At 38.7% G+C, this 17872-nt stretch overlaps 1 protein-coding gene across 5 annotated transcripts in view; it reads right to left on the bottom strand.

Annotated features, from left to right (window-relative positions):
- The window catches only part of KPNA3 (karyopherin subunit alpha 3), a 91926-nt gene that overhangs the window by 60683 nt on the left and 13371 nt on the right, over positions 1-17872 (bottom strand). The window contains exon 1 of one of the 5 annotated variants that reach the window (XM_027116352.1): positions 14187-14352. The exons of the other annotated variants lie outside the window; for them this stretch is intronic. Within the exon in view, the coding sequence (XP_026972153.1) occupies positions 14187-14228 (42 nt within the window). The 5' untranslated portion in view covers positions 14229-14352. Of the gene's footprint in view, positions 1-14186; positions 14353-17872 lie in introns of those variants that run through there. 5 annotated transcript variants of the gene reach the window in all.

The raw sequence follows: 17872 nt of genomic DNA on the forward strand, positions 1-17872 counted from the left end.
CTTGTTGCGGAGCACAGGCTCCAGACGCGCAGGCTCAGCGGCTATGGCTCACGGGCCCAGCCGCTCAGCGGCATGTGGGATCTTCCTGGACCGGGGCACAAACCCGTGTCCCCTGCATCGGCAGGCGGACTCTCAACCACCGCGCCACCAGGGAAGCCCTGTGGGTTTCTTTTCTTGATGATCTCTTTCCCTTTCTTGATGACCTCCCTTAAAGCACAAATATTTACTTTAATGAAATACAGTTTATCTATTTTTTATGTGATTGCCTGTGCTTTTGATGTTGTCCCTAAGAAACTAATGCCTGGTCCAAGGTCACAAAGATTTACACCTACTTTTTTTCTTCTACAGTTTTTAATATGTTAGATCTTACATTTAGGTCTTTGATCCATTTGAGTTAACAGTGTGAGGTAGAGGCCTAACTTCATTCCTTTACATGAGGATGTCCAGCTCAGTTGTCCCAACACCTTTTGTTGAAAAGACTATTTTTTTCCCCCTGGTGAACTGCTCTGGCACCCTTGTTGAAAAATCAATTTTACTGTAAATGTAAGTTCATTGCTGGATTCTTAATTATATTCCATTGATTTATACGCCTTTCCTTACACCAGTGCCACACAGTCTTGATTAACGAACCATTACTTTTGACTGATAAACTGTTAAAACAGTACTACTAATCATATGTGAAGACCTCATTCAAGGATAATCCCCCAAGAAAATATCAAATTAGTTTAAAATGAAGTTAAAGGAATTATCCCTACCAGTTTATGATAGTTTATATTAAAACTAAATTTTTTTTAAGCCGCTACTCATGAGAAATGAATAAAATGTGTGATGAGGACAGGGAGGGACTATCTGTAAGGAGGCTTAATTTCTGAGATGAAAAGGCAGCCAACATGGACAGTAAATTCCAGATGTCAGGCTTGAATCATCCCTTCAACTGTAGTTCCCTTTAGCCAGCATCCTTTAAATAAACCACTGTATTTGTAAATACACAAATTTTGATATATTCTGCTAGTCCAACAACTTTCGGAATTTAAGCACCTTAAAACTTTAAGCCCAGAGCTCTCTCCTGAGCTGCAGTGTCTTCTGGATCACTTCCCAAAACATCCCACAAGTTCCTTAACATATTCAAAACTGAGTTCATCATTTTCCTCACTGATCTTGCTTCACCTACTGTTTTTACCCTACCTGTAGACAACAGTACTCTTTTAAAGTGGGATATTAAACTCAAAAAGTGGTTCTGAGAATTAGATAAAATGAATACTTACAAAAGAACTTGGCACAGTTTGTATCATAAAGTATAGTCATCTATGTTCATTTCCCTTTTCTACAGGTTGTAATCAGCATTTCCAATTTTAATCCTACCACTTCTCCTGTCCACTGAGTATTTAATGTCAATAATTTATTTCTCATTTCTAGCTGAAATTCCTTTTCAAATACTCCTAATCTACTTTGGTAGTATCTTGGTTTTTTCCCTAATGCTTCTGATTCCTCCTTCAATGGTTCAATCATTTTACAATATTTATTTTAGGGCTTCCCTGGTGGCGCAGTGGTTGAGAATCTGCCTGCCAATGCAGGGGACACAGGTTCAATCCCTGGTCCGGGAAGATCCCATATCCGTGGAGCAACTAAGCCTGTGCGCCACAACTACTGAGCCTGTGCTCTAGAGTCCATGAGCCACAACTACTGAGCCCGTGTGCCGCAACTACTGAAGCCCACGTGCCTAGAGCCCGCGCTCCACAACGAGAGAAGCCACCACAATAAGAAGCCCGTGCAGCGAAGAGTAGCCCCTGCTTGCCGCAACTAGAGAAAGCCTGTGCACAACAAAGACCCAACACAGCCAAAAATAAATAAAACAAATTAATTTTTTTAAATAAATTAAATTAAATTAAATATTTATTTTATAGTCACTCTCTGATATCTCTATTACTGAATTTCTTAGGAGACTTAAGACTGTATTTTTGGTATCTGCACATGACCTATAATAGAGTTTTTGGGTTTTTTGTTTTGTTTTGTTTTTTTGTGGTACGCGGGCCTCTCACTGTTGGGGCCTTTCCCGTTGCAGAGCACAGACTCCGGACACGCAGGCTCAGTGGCCATGGCTCACGGGCCCAGCCGCTCCGCGGCATGTGGGATCTTCCCGGACTGGGGTACGAACCCGTGTCCCCTGCATCAGCAGGCGGACTCTCAACCACTGCACCACCAGGGAAGCCCCTGTTTGTAGATTTTTTGATGACGGCCATTCTGACCACTGTGAGGTGATACCTCATTGTAGTTTTGATTTGCATTTCTCTAATGATTAGTGATGTTGAGCATCCTTTCATGTGTTTGTTGGCAGTCTGTATATCTTCTTTGGAGAAATGTCTATTTAGGTCTTCTGCCCATTTTCGGATTGGGTTGTTTGTTTTTTTGATATTGAGCTGCATGAGCTGCTTGTATATTTTGGAGATTAATCCTTTGTCAGTTGCTTTGTTTGAAAATATTTTCTCCCATTCTGAGTGTTGTCTTTCTGTCTTGTTTATGGCTTCCTTTGCTGTGCAAAAGCTTTTAATTTTCATTAGGTCCCATTTGTTTATTTTTGTTTTTATTTCCATTTCTCTAGGAGGTGGGTCAAAAAGGATCTTGCTGTGATTTATGTCATAGAGTATTCTATGTTTTCCTCTAAGAGTTTTATAGTGTCTACCTTTACATTTAGGTCTTTAATCCATTTTGAGTTTATTTTTGTGTATGGTGTTAGGGAATGTTCTAATTTCATTCTTTTACATGTAGCTGTGCACCACTTATTGAAGAGGCTGTCTTTTCTCCATTGTATATTCTTGCCTCCTTTATCAAAGTATAAGGTGACCATATATGCGTGGGTTTATCTCTGGACTTTCTATCTTGTTCCACTGATCTATATTTCTGTTTTTGTGCCAGTACTCAGCTAGCATTTTAAAAAACTGAGCGAATTTTTCACTTTACAGATAACTTTGCAATGGGATTCCTTTAAAACATAAGTTCTCCTGATTAACACAAGAGGGCTGGAAAGATAGGACTAGACGATAGGTCTTTATGTTTCAAAGAGTTTTTATATTTTAGAGCAATACCAGGAAATAATTTAATGCAAGAATGCTACCCAAAATAGAGAAAGGAGAATTGTTACACATTACGAATATATTCAATATCTTAACTGTGGTGATGGGTTCATGAGAATATACATGTCAAAGCTTATCAAACGTGTACTTTAAATATGTGCGGTTTATTGTATGTTAATTATACCTCAAAGAGCTGCTTTAAAAAAATAAGCCTTAGTGAATATGACTCAAACTATTAAAAAACCATATTTCTATGTACCTTTTTAAGGTATTAAAGCTACAAGAGTGATGCAATGGAAAGAGTACCTGAATGGTTGTGCCACTAGTTATGTGATCTTGAGCACATTACTTAACCTCTCTGAACTCCAGATTCCTTATTTAAGAAATGAAGATATCATGATCTATCTCCCTGGGACAGTACAGTGAAAGTATTTGCAGTAAATGGTCCTTCATGATGTCTACGAAATACGATTTGTTATTTACTCTACAAAGTAGGTGTACATATATAAGCCATTCATTCAAACTTATGCTTTAGTAACTCATCAAATATCAAAGTGAGTACTAAAAGCAAACATATCTACCTTATATATAACCAAAATCAAGGTCCAAAATGTACATACCTCTATTATCATTTTTCATCTTTCTACTTTCAAGCTACTTGTATCTTTATATTTAAAATGCAGCTATTGGGACTTCCCTGGTGGCACAGTGGTTAAGAATCCACCTGCCAATGCAGGGGACATGAGGTTGAGCCCTGGTCCGGGAAGATCCCACACGCCACGGAGCAACTAAGCCCGCAAGCCACAATTACTGAGCCTGTGCTCTAGAGCCCACAAGCCACAACTACTGAAGCCCGCGCGCCTAGAGCCCTGCTCCACAACAAGAGAAGCCACCACAATGAGAAGCCTGTGCACGCAACAAATAGTAGCCCTCGCTCACTGCAACTAGAGAAAGCCCACACACAGCAACGAAGACTTAACACAGCCAAAAAATAAATAAAAATAAAATGCAGCTATTGTGGGCAGTATATAGTTGGGTCTTGCTTCTTAATCCAGTCTGACAATTTCTGCCTTTTAATTAGAGTACTTTAGTTCATTTATATTTAATGTAATTATTGATGGGGCTGAAATTAGGCATTTGTTGTCCTATTTTTGTTTTCTATTGTCTCATCTATTTTTTGTCTGTTTCTCTATTCCCACTTGCCTGCCTTCTTTTAGGTTAATCAATTTTTTTTAGTATTCTGTTTGATTGCTCTACTAGCCTTTTAGGTTTGCCTTTTTATTTTTTTATTAGTTTTCTCACTAGGGATTACAATTTGAATCTTTAACTTTAAACAATCTATATAGAATTAATGTTCTACTACTCAACTTAAACTAAATGGCCCAGCATTTGTGCATGTGTGTGTGCGTGCGTGCACGTGTGCACACCACATGTGCATGCATAATACAGCAGATTGCCAAGCATTTGGGCAGATCTTACAATCAAATTTTAGGACTCACTCTCTTTATAGCTCCTGATCTTCCAGGATTTCTGGCTGTTTTGTCAGCCTGGAACTCTGTACTCTTATACTTTGAGCCAATAAGGCTGTAGTATTCTGCACCAAGAAGTGGGACGATTATAGAGTGACCCTCTTACTAAAACCCACTAACTCACAAATTTCATCAGATGGTTATGTTTTAAGAATCGGCTCGCCTCCAGTTTCTGCCTGCTTTTGATCACTCTCCAGTACCTTTAAGTGAAAATTTTAATATATTTTGTCCAGGGGGCTTCCCTGGTGGCACAGTGGTTGAGAGTCCGCCTGCCGATGCAGGGGACACGGGTTCGTACCCCAGTCTGGAAAGATCCCACATGCCGCGGAGCGGCTGGGCCCATGAGCCATGGCCGCTGAGCCTGTGCATCCAGAGCCTGTGCTCCGCAATGGGAGAGGCCACAACAGTGAGAGAACCGTGTACCGCCAAAAAAAAAAAAAATATATATATATATATATATATATATATATATATTTTGTCCAGACTTTATAGTTGTTCAATAACTCTAAGGTACTGCAGCATTACTGGAAGACAGAACGCCATGTTACTCTTATTACTACATGCAGTTTTCCATTCTGAATGCCTTCATTAAGCAAGGTAATTTGTGCTAGTATTAGGCATAATTTGCCTTTTTCTTTAGTAATAGCTTTATTCAGATATAATTCACATATCATAAAATTCACCTTTGAAATGTAAGTTCAGTGGGTTTCAATATATTTAGAGTTGTGCAACCATCAACATTTTCCTACCACAAAAAAATCCACATACCCTTTATCATTCATTCCCCATACACCTACTCTATATCCCTTGGCAATCACAAATCTACTTTCTGTATCTATGAATCTGACTGCCTGGCCATTTCATATAAATGGAATCATAATATGTGGGCCTTCTGTTGGTTTGGCTTCTTTACTTAGCATAATGATTTTGAGATTCATCCATGTTGTAGCATATGTCAGTACTTGTTTTTGCTGCTGAATAATATTCCATTGAATGGATATACCACATTTAGTAGAATTCACCAGTGAAGCCTTCTGGTCTTGGGCTTTTCTTTGTGGGAAGTTTTATGATTATGAATGGAATCCCTTTACTTGCTACAAAGTCTATTCCGATTTTCTATTTCCTTGAGTCAGTTTGGTAGTACGTGTCTTTCTAGATATTTTTCCATTTCATCTAGGTTATGTAGTTTGCTGGCTTATAACTGTTCACAGTATTCTTAGTATCTGTTTTATTTCTGTAAGGTAATTTTTTCATCAGTCTAGCTAAAGGTTTGTGAATTTTGTTGATACTTTCAAAGAAACAACGTTTGGTTTCATTGATTTTCTCTATTGTTTTTCTCTTCTATTTCATTTCAGTTATACTTCTTTTTTATTTATTATTTTTATTTATTCATTTATTATTTATGTTTGGCTGCGTTGGGTCTGCGTCTCTGTGCACGGGCTTTCTCTAGTTGCGGCGAGTGGGGGCTACTCTTCGCTGCTGTGTGTGGGCTTCTCATTGCAGTGGCTTGTTGCGGAGCACAGGCTCTAGGCGCACAGGCTCAGTAGTTGTGGCACACGGGTTTAGTTGCTCCGCGGCATGTATGGGATCGTCCCAAACCAGGGATCGAACCCGTGGTCCCCTGCATTGGCAGGCAGATTCTTAACCGCTGTGCCACGAGGAAAGTCCCTATACTTTTTATTTTAATGTAAGTATTTACAGCTATAAATTTTCCTGAGTACTGTTCTAGCTTCATCCAGTAAATTTTGATATGTTGTGTTTTCATTTTCATTCATCTCAAAGTGTTTTCTAATTCCCTTGCGATTTATTTGACCCACTGGTTATTCAGAATGTGTTATTCAATTTCCACATTATTTGTGAATTTTCCAAGTTTCTTTGTTATTGATTTCTAATTGTATTCCACTGTGGTCAGAGAACATATTTAGTATGATTTTAATATATTTTTTTAATTTATTGAGACTTCTTTTATGGCCTAATGTAACATGATCTATCCTGTAGAATATTCCATGTGAACTTGAGAAGAATGTGTATTCTGCTGCTGTTGCATGAATGATATACAGATGTCTGTTATGTAGCCAAAACAATCCTGAAAGGAGGAACAAAGTTAGAAGATTTACATCAGCTGATTTCAAGACTTACTATAAAGTTCCAGCAATAGACAGTGAGGTAATGGCATAAGGATAGACACACTGATCAATAAAACTGAATGGAGTTCAGAAATAGATCCATACCTATACGATCAACTGATTTTCAACAAAAGTACCAAAGTTATTCAATGAGTGCTGGAAAAACATCAACCCCTATCTAAGAGTATATCAAATATTAATTCAAAATGAATTATAAACCTAAATGTAACAGGTGAAACTAACAAATTTCAGAAGGAAACACAGGAGAAAAATGTAAATTAAAACCATAACAAGACACCACTATACACTCACTAAAATGACAACAATTTAAAGGACTGCCAATACTGGTGAGGATGTGGAGCAACTGGAACTCACATACTGCTGATATGAATGTAAAATACTACAACCACTTTGGAAATGAGTTTCAAAGTTTCCTATAAATTTAAAGACATACTTACCATATAACCAAGCCATTTTACTCCCAGGTCATTATCCAAAGAAAACACACACACACAGGCTTGTAAACAAATATCATAGCAGTTTTACTCATAAGTGTGCAAAACTGGAAAGAACCCAAATATCCAATAACAAGTGAATGGATAAACAAATTGTGATATATTCATACAATGGAATATGGGTCGGCAATTTAAAAGAATTAACTCCAAGTAAACAAACCAATATTTTTTTGTTTGTTTGTTAGTTCTGGGGTTTTTTTGTTTTTTTTAAATTAACCGCTTGATTTATTTTTATTTTTTAAAGGTGCTTTTGGAATTGCCTTGTAGATATTAAAACCGATTCATGATGTGAAAATCCAGAGTACAGTATTTGGAAATGCCAGGAGGAAGTTGTGGGGAAGGAATTTTATGTCGAATAGACTGTGTATCAGTTTTATCCATAAAGGGACTATAAATCATTTGGAACTGTCAAAATGAGTGCCTCTTGTGGTTGTGAGACCCTCATTGATGGGAGAAACTTGATGATCATCTGGCAGAGACGTTAAGAGAAGAACTGGGGAGTGTTGTGTGAAATGAAGGAAAACCATCCTTCAGCATTTTGGAATATAAATATGTTGGGTTGGCCAAAAAGTTCGTTGAGGTTTTTCTGTAACAGTGGACAGGAAAAAACGAACGAACTTTTTGGCCAGCCCAATATCTCAGTATTAAGTCGCACTTGAGAAGAAGTTTGATTTACAAAATGATATTAATGTTATATTAAACAAACAAAAAAGCCAGACACAAAGGAGTATGTATTGTGATTACATTATATGAAACTGTTGCAAAGGCAAACTAGTCTATAATGTCAGAAAGCAAACTAGTATTTGCCTGCAGCTGGGGGAAAAGGAGGACTGACTGCAAAGGGACATGGGGCGGGGGGCCTCCCTGGTGGCACAGTGGTTTAGGAATCCACCTGCCAATGCAGGAGACACGGGTTCAAGCCCTGGTCTGGGAAGATCCCACATGCCGCAGGGCAACTGAGCTCGTGCGCCACAACTACTGAAGCCCGCACGCCTAGAGCCCATGCTCTGCAACAAGCTACCGCGATGAGAAGCCTGAGCACCAGAACGAAGGATGGCCCCTGCTCGACGCAACTAGAGAAAGCCAGTGTGCAGCAATGAAGACCCCAAACAGCCAAAAATTAATTAACTGATTTTTTTTAAAAAAGGGACATGGGGGAACTTTTGAGGGGGACAGAAATATTCTGCATCTTGATTGTGATGGTGCTTACAAGGGAGTAATTATTTGTCAAAACTCATCAAGCTAAACACTTAAAATGGATAAATATACCTAAGCAAAGTTTATTAAAAGCAGTTGTTACTTGCAGGAAGAGAGGTGGCAGGTGTGGGTGACATGTGTCATTTTCTCCTTTGAATTTATATTATCAATATGTGTATTACCCCTGTAATTTAAAATCAGTTCATTACTGAGAAGTACTCAAATTATTTAAAACCCTTCCTAAATTAAATTGCCTCAAAGATTTACTTTTCTATAATATATAATTACCAATAACAGTCTAATATTTTTCTCCTAGTAATATTATATTGTGCACTGGATCTGTTTCTTATCACCACTGTAGCAGTTGATAAATATTCCCTGTAATTCAAAAAATTTATAAGCCGTCAATAACTAACCCACAACAGTGTTATAAATAAATAAAACATACAATAATGTTTATATGACACTTAATGCTGTGCTTATTTATTTTATATAAAGTGATTTTATTTACAGTACTGTTATATAGCCAAAATGACATTATTGAAGTTTACTAGGCAGAGGAACTGAAAAAGAAGTGTAGGAAGGTGCTGAGTCCTTCTTCAGATCCTGTAATACCAAGACACCAGATATCTTCTACTTCACTAACAAAAACCACAACAAACAAACAAAAAGTAACCATATTCCGAAAGTCTGTAGCACCAAAACTATCCCTTTGCTACCACCATCTTAGTCCCCTTCACTAAGAAGAAAGCTGGCATTCCTATTTCTCCTCTTCAGTACAACGGGGGTGGGGGGGAGGTGGGAGGAGGGTATTTCAAGCCATACTAGCCCCCCAAATCTACAGCTATATCCTGAATTCAACAGTTGGCAGCATTCACAACTAGGGCACTTCTGTAACACCTAGGCCTGGGTGTCCAGATGCCTGGTTTCTTCTGCGTTATAAACTCAGAACTTATAAACTAAGTTTGTCTTCTGCTTCTCCCTTTTCTGCCTCTTGCTGGGAGGGGCCTTTGGACTTCCTTTCAAGGCTGTTCCTACTGTAAGCAAATTTGCCCAACTTCCCTTCCTCCCAAGTACCTGTTCTGGTGAGAGGAGTATAGTTTTCTCAGAAATAGGTCCAGTACCTACTATGTTTACCAGAAGAAAAGCATACAGAGGAATATTTTGGTCACATTATATTTAAAGTGTAGTCATGACCACAAACATCATATTCTCACTTAATGCCGTCATGTTCACAAATACAAATCTGAGAATTAAAAAACTGGTAGGGCCCCCTAATCACTGCACGGAGCTAATGTCTAGTTTACTAGAAGATTCTGTCTGCACTGGTACCTAATACAATTTATCCAGAATGTGTTATTATGAAAATATTCTAGCTGTTTTTCACAAAAGCTAAACAATATACTAAAGAACTTATTACCAGAAGAGAAGTGTGAAGTAATCTGAAATAGCGCTTCCCAGCCTCTTTCACATCATAGCGCATGCACACACACACACACACACACACACACACACACACACACACACACAAATATTTGTACAGCAGACTGAAATTAAGGGACAAGACGGCAAGGGCTCCACCACTCAGATCCCTGGCTGGCCACCCCTAGGGCAACACGTGAGATGAGAAACACTGATCTAACAGACCCTCGTGCTAATGCTCTGGGTCACTGCAGCAAACCAGAGGGAAGGTCATCGATACACTGTCATCAAGAAATGAGCTTAATAAAAAAATTGTTTCTGCTATACATATATCAAACCTACAATTCTTGTTCAAACCATGAAACATTCCCAGTTCATGTAATCTCCACTATAAAGCTCTGTCAAATCTTTAAGGCCAGTCCCTCCTCTATGTTCCCAAACCACCTTTACTTTTATTAAACAATCACAATCTCTCTTATAGTTACCTATAGCTGTATTTATTTGTTAGATTAAATACCCCTTGAAGGCAGAGATCTTGTTTCATTCATTTTTATTTCCCTCTACTCCACAATGACAAAAAAAAGGTAGTTTGAACAGCTCATGTTAAATCTAAAGTTGCGTTGTCACGTTCACCGACAATGCTGTTTGAACTTTACCATAATCATTGTACAGACCATGTACTTTCTCCCTCTCTATTCCAAAATTTGATTTAGCTCAACACTCTCAAATATTCCACTTTCCCAAAGTTTCAAAGGATACACAAAAATGTTAGTTTGCATTAGCCCCACGTTCACAAAACTTAGAAAACAAAAGAAAATGTCCAGCCATTATAGAACTCTAACATCCAAGTATCAATTCCTTTATTCCAATCAAAAACAATGTTCCCAGAATTCAGCACAAAACTGAAAACACTGCTGCTACCAGCCACAGTCCATAACAGTAACTTTAAATTGTCCAAGGGGATTAAGGAAGCATTTTAAATCACTGTCACCCCTAACGAAGGATTTTAGGCAACGAGAATTTATTCTCATACAAGAATAAATCTGCATTTTATCATTAAACAGTATGAGGGCCTTAACTGGGAATTACCAGTTTATAACCTTTCTCCCCCAAATTTGTGAATATATCTGAATGTTAAAATTTTCTTATTTAGAATCATGATTTGTATTTTCATCTTCTCTTCCCCTTTAAAATATTTAATTTTTAATAGTAAGTAGAATAAATAGAAGTATAACTAAGAAGTGAATAATTAACTAATATGAATTAGTATACAAATTAATGTCATGCAGCACCATTCCCCAAATATTCTATCTACTGCCTATGTTTTTGTTTAAAACACCAGTTGCTAAAGTTATGAAAAATTTTTACAAAGTTTATAAAGAAAAAAAGCCTCAATAAATGTCCCTAATTATACATTATTCCAAAACCAAGATACATATATATGATATTCATGGAACTAGATTCAAATTAACAAAATTAGTTCAAATTTACAAAGATACTCTGCTACACAGATTAATATCGTGTAACATCTAGCTGCTAGGTTGTTTATCATCTATGTATGCATCTCTATTGTCTATATATATAGCCCAATACTTAGTTAACATGATCATCCTTTTCATGCTACCTACTTTTTTCTTGCACATTTGAATTTTGAGAGGAACATGTAGATGTACTACACAATGTAATTATTTCCATGTCTGTCCAGCTACCTTCCTCCATACTTTCTCTGTTCAGCTTTCTACCTCTGTCTCTCTACTGTTATCTTAAATAAAGAAAAATGACTACAGTGTCTACCTGAATACCCTCTGAAAACATCACGAAGATGTTTGGAAAACTGGATATTTACCTTCGCAATTCTAAGATAGGGAATGCAAAGAAAGAGTATACACTATTTCAACAAAGGAAGCGTCTATAACACAAATTCACTGATGTCCCACTTTGTCTCTCTGTAATTTAACGCTTCTACATTTAATAAGAAAACTTTTTGTTGTGTGTTTTTTTAGTCAAGGTATAATAAACTGGAATACATCAAGCTGTTTCAGAGACACAAAGTGTTTTAACATCTTTCTTACAAAGTATAGCATTTATTAGAGTCATCTTCATTTCAAAAAGGCTTTAGTTTCATAAAGTCTCCTCATTCTATAATAATTTGTATACCATCTTTGGAAGTTACAAATTAACTACCTGTTATCATCAACTATTTTGAGAGAGACAGGATTATTCTTTTACTTCTCTTCTTAGTTGGAGAGAGGAAAAAATTATTTAAAATATTAATTTCCTATGTCACATCCCAACCCCAAACAACTGACCGAGAAGGTTCCTTTTGGTCTATAAATGTGCAGTATAATAGTGGGTATTTTTACTTTGAAATTTCATATCAAAAGTGTGTTTTTAACTGGGTATTTAATGACATGACAATTACTGGTCTGGGTTTTTGTTTAAGTATAATAATATCATATGTCTGACCTCAATATTGTGATTTATAATATGAAATATACAGTTGGTGTTTGTCCACTGTTCCTGGTACAGAGCTCCTAAAACTCTTGGGATTTCCTAAGTGTAGAGCACAGTGAAGGTGTCTTTTGTTATGTTAATGAGGCAACTTTGGGATCACCTCAGGTAACCTAAGGTTGGGGGCTGGATGCCAGACCTGTGATGAGAGGGTTGGAACTTTTAGCCCCACCCCCCAAACTCGGGGGAGGGTAGAGGGGCTAGAGATTGAGTTCCACCACCAATGGCCCAAGATTTAATCAATCATGCCTCCATAAAAACTCGGAAGGTGAGGGTCTGGACAGCTTCCAGGTTGGTGAACATGCTGAGATGCTGGAGACTGGTGCACTCTGAGAGAACATGAAAGGTCTGCTCCTTTCCCCCATACCTTGCCCATGCACCTCTTCCATTTGGCTGTTTCTGAGTTGTATCTTTTCATAATAAACTGATAATCTAGTAAGCAAAATGTTTCCCCGGGGTCTGTGAGCCAAAGTAACCCAACACAAGGAGGTTTATGGCCAGTTGATCAAAGGCAGGCAGGGGTGGGGGTGGGGAGCAGTGTTGTAGGACTGAACCCTTAACCCATGGAATCTGACGCTATCTCCAGGTAGGTGGCATCAGAATTTAGCTGAACTGTAGGAAACCCAGCTAGTGTCGGAGAACTGCTTGGTATGGGGAAAAAAATCCACACACTGGAATTGTTGTCAGAATCAGACTTACCTTTTAGACATACATGTTAAAATATTGATATATAAAACAGGATATCTGGAATTTGCTTCAAATATTCCAGGGAAGGGTAATAGTGGGTAGGAAAAGAAATGAAACAAGACTGGCCAAAAATTATAACTATTTTAAAATGGTATACAGAAGTTCCATGTATTATTCTACCACTGTATGTTTCAAAGTTTTCTAAAATATTGCTTTTCTTTTTAAGTGTGCTGTGTTACCCAAGTACTAGAATCAGAAAACCTGGTTATCAACTAGGTGAGTGGACAATATTCATTATTTCTCTACGCCTTCAGTTTCCACCATCTGTGAGAAAAAGGGTTTGGACTAAAGTTCTGCATCTTGCTAGTTCAATCTTTTAATGATTCAAGTGAGTATGATTTCTACACTTTATATTTGGCTTAACAATTCTAACTATAATCCATGATGCTTTCATAGCTAAATTTGATGCAATGAACTGAAAACTGTTCAAAGCCATTACCAAAATAACACTATAGTACTGTCAGTCTGCTTGGATTCTAAGGGCCAACTGTATTCACTGTATTACATACACCTTTTTTTTTTTTTTTTTTTGCGGTACGTGGGCCTCTCACTGTTGTGGCCTTTCCCGTTGCGGAGCACAGGCTCCGGACATGCAGGCTCAGTGGCCATGGCTCACGGGCCCAGCCGCTCCGCGGCATGTGGGATCTTCCCGGACCGGGGCACGAACCCGTGTCCCCTGCATCGGCAGGTGGACTCTCAACCACTGCGCCACCAGGGAAGCCCCGTACACCATTTTTAAAGGGACTTCAGCATCCACAGATTTTGGTATCCAAGGGGGCTCCTGGAACCAATTCCCAACCAATACCAAGGGATGACTGTACTTATCTCAGCTTGGCCTTCATTCCTAGATATTTTGCATTCCCCCAAACACCTTTTCTTCAAGTATTACCTCTCTTAGACTCTTTATTCTCTGGAGATAACTTTGTCAGAGAAAATAGAAGCCATCAGGCATAATCTGTTCCAGTTTCCATATCCTACTGCAGCCCATCCTTACTTCTATCTCTATTTCTTCCAAGTCCTTTCCAACTGAGGCCCCTTCAAAACCTAACCACAACATATATCTCTTACTTCACATCTGTAACAGCTCCCCAGTATTCCAGGCTCAATCATTTATTCCTTTTCTAGCCAGGTCCTTAAGTCTGTTTTGCTAAAGTTTCTTCACAAACAGCAGTCAATCCCATACTTCTCAACGACCGAGAAACAACAAAAATAATTCTTTTAAGCATACTTCCTCCTCAAGCTAACCTGTGGTCCTTCCTTCCCATGAGTACCAAATTTTTTTTTTTTTTTTTTTTTTTTTTTTAGTACCAAATTTTTAAACTGAGTTTCTACTGACTGGTTCCATCTACTACCTCAACTCTGACTCACTCCTCACCCTATTATAACCTAGCTCCCAGCCTCCACCACTCTCTGAGTTTTCCATTTAATCACCAGCCCCCAACCACAATGAACGGCTTATTTCAGGTCCTCATCATACCTCTCACCTCTCCTCTGCAGCATTTAATGCTGCAACTGTTAACCCTTTTCAGGAAACTCTTCTCCCCTAAAGTTCTTTTTTTAATTTAATTTAATTAAATTATTATTATTATTTTTTGGCTACATTGGGTCTTCATTGCTGCGCGCGGGCTTTCTCTAGTTGCCGCGAGTGGGGGGCTACTCTTCGTTGCGGTGCGCAGGCTTCTCACTGTGATGGCTTCTCTTGTTGTGGAGCACAGGCTCTAGGCGCGCTGGCTCAGTCGTCGTGGTGCCGGGCTTAGTTGCTCCGCATCATGTGGGATCTTCCCAGACCAGGGATCGAACCCGTGTCCCCTGCATTGGCAGGCGGACTCCCAACCACGGCACCACCAGGGAAGTTCCTCCCCTAAAGTTCTGATGCGACTCTTTGCTGTAAGCTTCCTACAGACTCATTCTTCAGTGGCACTCACTAATCCTCTAAAATGATGTGGTTCCTGGGGTTCTTTCCTCCTAGTCCTCTTTTCTTCTTACCCCTACGAGCCCTTATCTATATTCTCTTAAACGCTCTAATCTCTGTTTAAACTATTTTCCAAACCTTCACCATTGGTCACATCATCCTAGAACAGTGGTAGGCAAAATAGGGCCTGTGAGCCAAATCCAGCCCTCCACCTGATTTTTTAAATAAGCTTTGTTTCCCTATTGTGTTTGCTGCTTTCATGCTCACAGCAGGGTTGAACAGTTGTAACAAACTGTACAGCCCTCAAGGCCTAAAATATTATGTCTCTTTACAGAGGAAATTTGCTAACCTCTGTTCTAGAAGGTAAAACATACCAAGTAAATAGTTCTGATAACTTCCTGCCTTTGGCTCCCAATGCCAGTGCTATTAGTCAGACCATCCATCTCTAAGACCCCTGAGAGTTTTCTAACTGTTCCTCCCAAGCTCTCTTCCCACCCTCACCAGTCTATCTCCTACAGTACAACCAAAGCAAAAGTTCTCAATGCACAAAACCCACTTCCCAATTTAAAATTTTCCCCACAGTAAAGCTTGTTCACAATCTGGCCCCAGCCTATCTTTTCCAACTTTCTAATCACTCCACCTGTAAGAAATACTGAATGAATTTAGTTCCCCAGAGCATATGATGCTGTCTCTTACTTCCAGGCCCACCCAAGATTTACTACCAAAGAAATAACTACACATTTTTCTAGCTTCAGCTTAGGCACAATCATCTCCATGAAGCCTTTTCTGACTCACCCATGCTCTTTCCCTATGTGCCCACTGTACTCTCTACGTAATTCCATTATAGTAATTATTTGTTTGCTTTTACATCATTTCCAGACTAGTCTTCCTTGAGCAGGGACCCTGAGGCAAAGTAGGAGAATGGTTATTCAGGGCACAGGATTTTAAAGTAGGAAATCTAGGACTGAATGCCAGTTTCGCCTATACGTTCTTAACAAATTATTGACCAGGGTATTTTTGCAGAAACTAACTCCTGCGGCCAGCGATTTGTTCTGTAAGTGAATACTGAAACACCCATGTTTGAGTAAATATCAACAACTTTTTTTGCAACTCTGCAAACAACTTTTTGCAACAACTTTGTCCATGTCTTACTAAAGCATTCTAATACTTCGTTAGAGTGTGATAGCAGGCACCTCTGTGCAGGGGAACAGAACATCTATTACAACATACCGTGTTTCACTGCACTTTCCCCTGGAAGAACAGACTCTACACTTTCTGATGGCATTTTTTTTTAGTCCTGTGGATATTATTTCCTCTAAAATATGTTCTTTTATTTTACCTGATAGTCGACAAGGTGGATCTTTGTAGGGGGCTCTTTTGTATTTATTTCTTTATTTATTTCTAAATATTTACTTATGTATTTATTTGGTTGCGCTGGCTCCTTAGTCGCAGCACGTGGGCTCCTTAGTTGTGGCTCCAGGTCTCCTTAGTTGCGGCATGCGAACTTAGTTGCAGCATGCATGTGGGATCTAGTTCCCTGACCAGAGATCGAACCCAGGTCCCCTGCATTGGGAGCAGGAGTCCCATCCACTGCACCATCAGGGAAGTCCCAGTGGGGGGTTCTTTTAGAAATGCCACAAGAAGGACCAGGTGCGGGACTACCACTACATTCACCAGAACAGTCAGTTACCCATTCTCTAGCTATTGCTAACAAAAATTGCTTGTAAGTCACTTTATTCTGTGCATTAAGGCTACAATAAATTTTAAACGCATTGAATAAACCACAATTGCTCAGATAGAAACCCACTTTCTTATACCATTTTCGAGTTTTCTGGAGGATATTGAAGTTTGCCAGATATTGATCAGATTGATCAACTCCTTTCATACATTTATTATACCCTAATACAGAAGTGGGCTTAGTTATCTGATGGCCAGTCCTCCTGTCTTCCTTTCCTGTAGATGCTACGGAGGCTTCAGGAATAGTTGTCACCATGCGGACTAGCCTCATCTTTCCATATAAGAAGAATCACTTCTCCCTTCCGTAAGAATGTCATTTCTCCCCTCTGTAGATTTTTAGACTTCTCCTTTAACTGGTTTGGTAGACCACAATTCTCTTTTATAGTCTACAAACACTGATTTTATTTTTCAACAATATTTCAGATGTGGACATACTATTGTAATAACTGTCTTGGTAAATATGGTGCCACGAACCAAGATAAGATTGTAGGACCGATAATACTGTTTCTTGCAGTTTCTTTCCTTCAATTGTGTAAATCTCAAGGTTGCATATATATCCAGTTTCACTTTTGCTAACCATCCTGACCAAAATTCCACATTTTGTAAGTTATCCCGTATTACAGGCTTTGAATCTGAGTCATCCTCTCCACTTTATCATTGCCTCCTCAAGTGATAGCTCTTGTTTGGGTATATAAATCGATTGAAATTTTGGTAGAAAATAATCCAGAAGAGGCTTAACTTTTGAAATTCTGCCTGCAGAAGTGGAGTTTCCGAGTTATCATTAAAGTGAAGAAATGTCATTATTTGTTTGAACCTTCTTCTTGTCATAATCTTTGGAAAGATAGGTGTTTCAAGTAAGGGATCAGTCGGGATATTCTTTCCAGTGTGACTTTATCTGTCCCATCAAAATTATTAATCCAAGAAACTTCTTCATTTCACTATTGGTTACATCAGTTCATTGTAAAGCCTTATCATATATGATTTTTCATTCTGTTGGTGATACACGTTTGTTTGGGAAGTGACCAACTCAACAAAGTCATTACCAAAAATTAATTCTGCTATTTCACTAACACTTTGAGGGTTATTACATTCAATAGCTACACCT

Source organism: Aethalodelphis obliquidens, unplaced genomic scaffold (genome assembly GCF_003676395.1).
Source record: "Aethalodelphis obliquidens isolate GAN/ISIS:26980383/991018 unplaced genomic scaffold, ASM367639v1 scaffold16, whole genome shotgun sequence".
Lineage (NCBI taxonomy): Eukaryota > Metazoa > Chordata > Mammalia > Artiodactyla > Delphinidae > Aethalodelphis > Aethalodelphis obliquidens.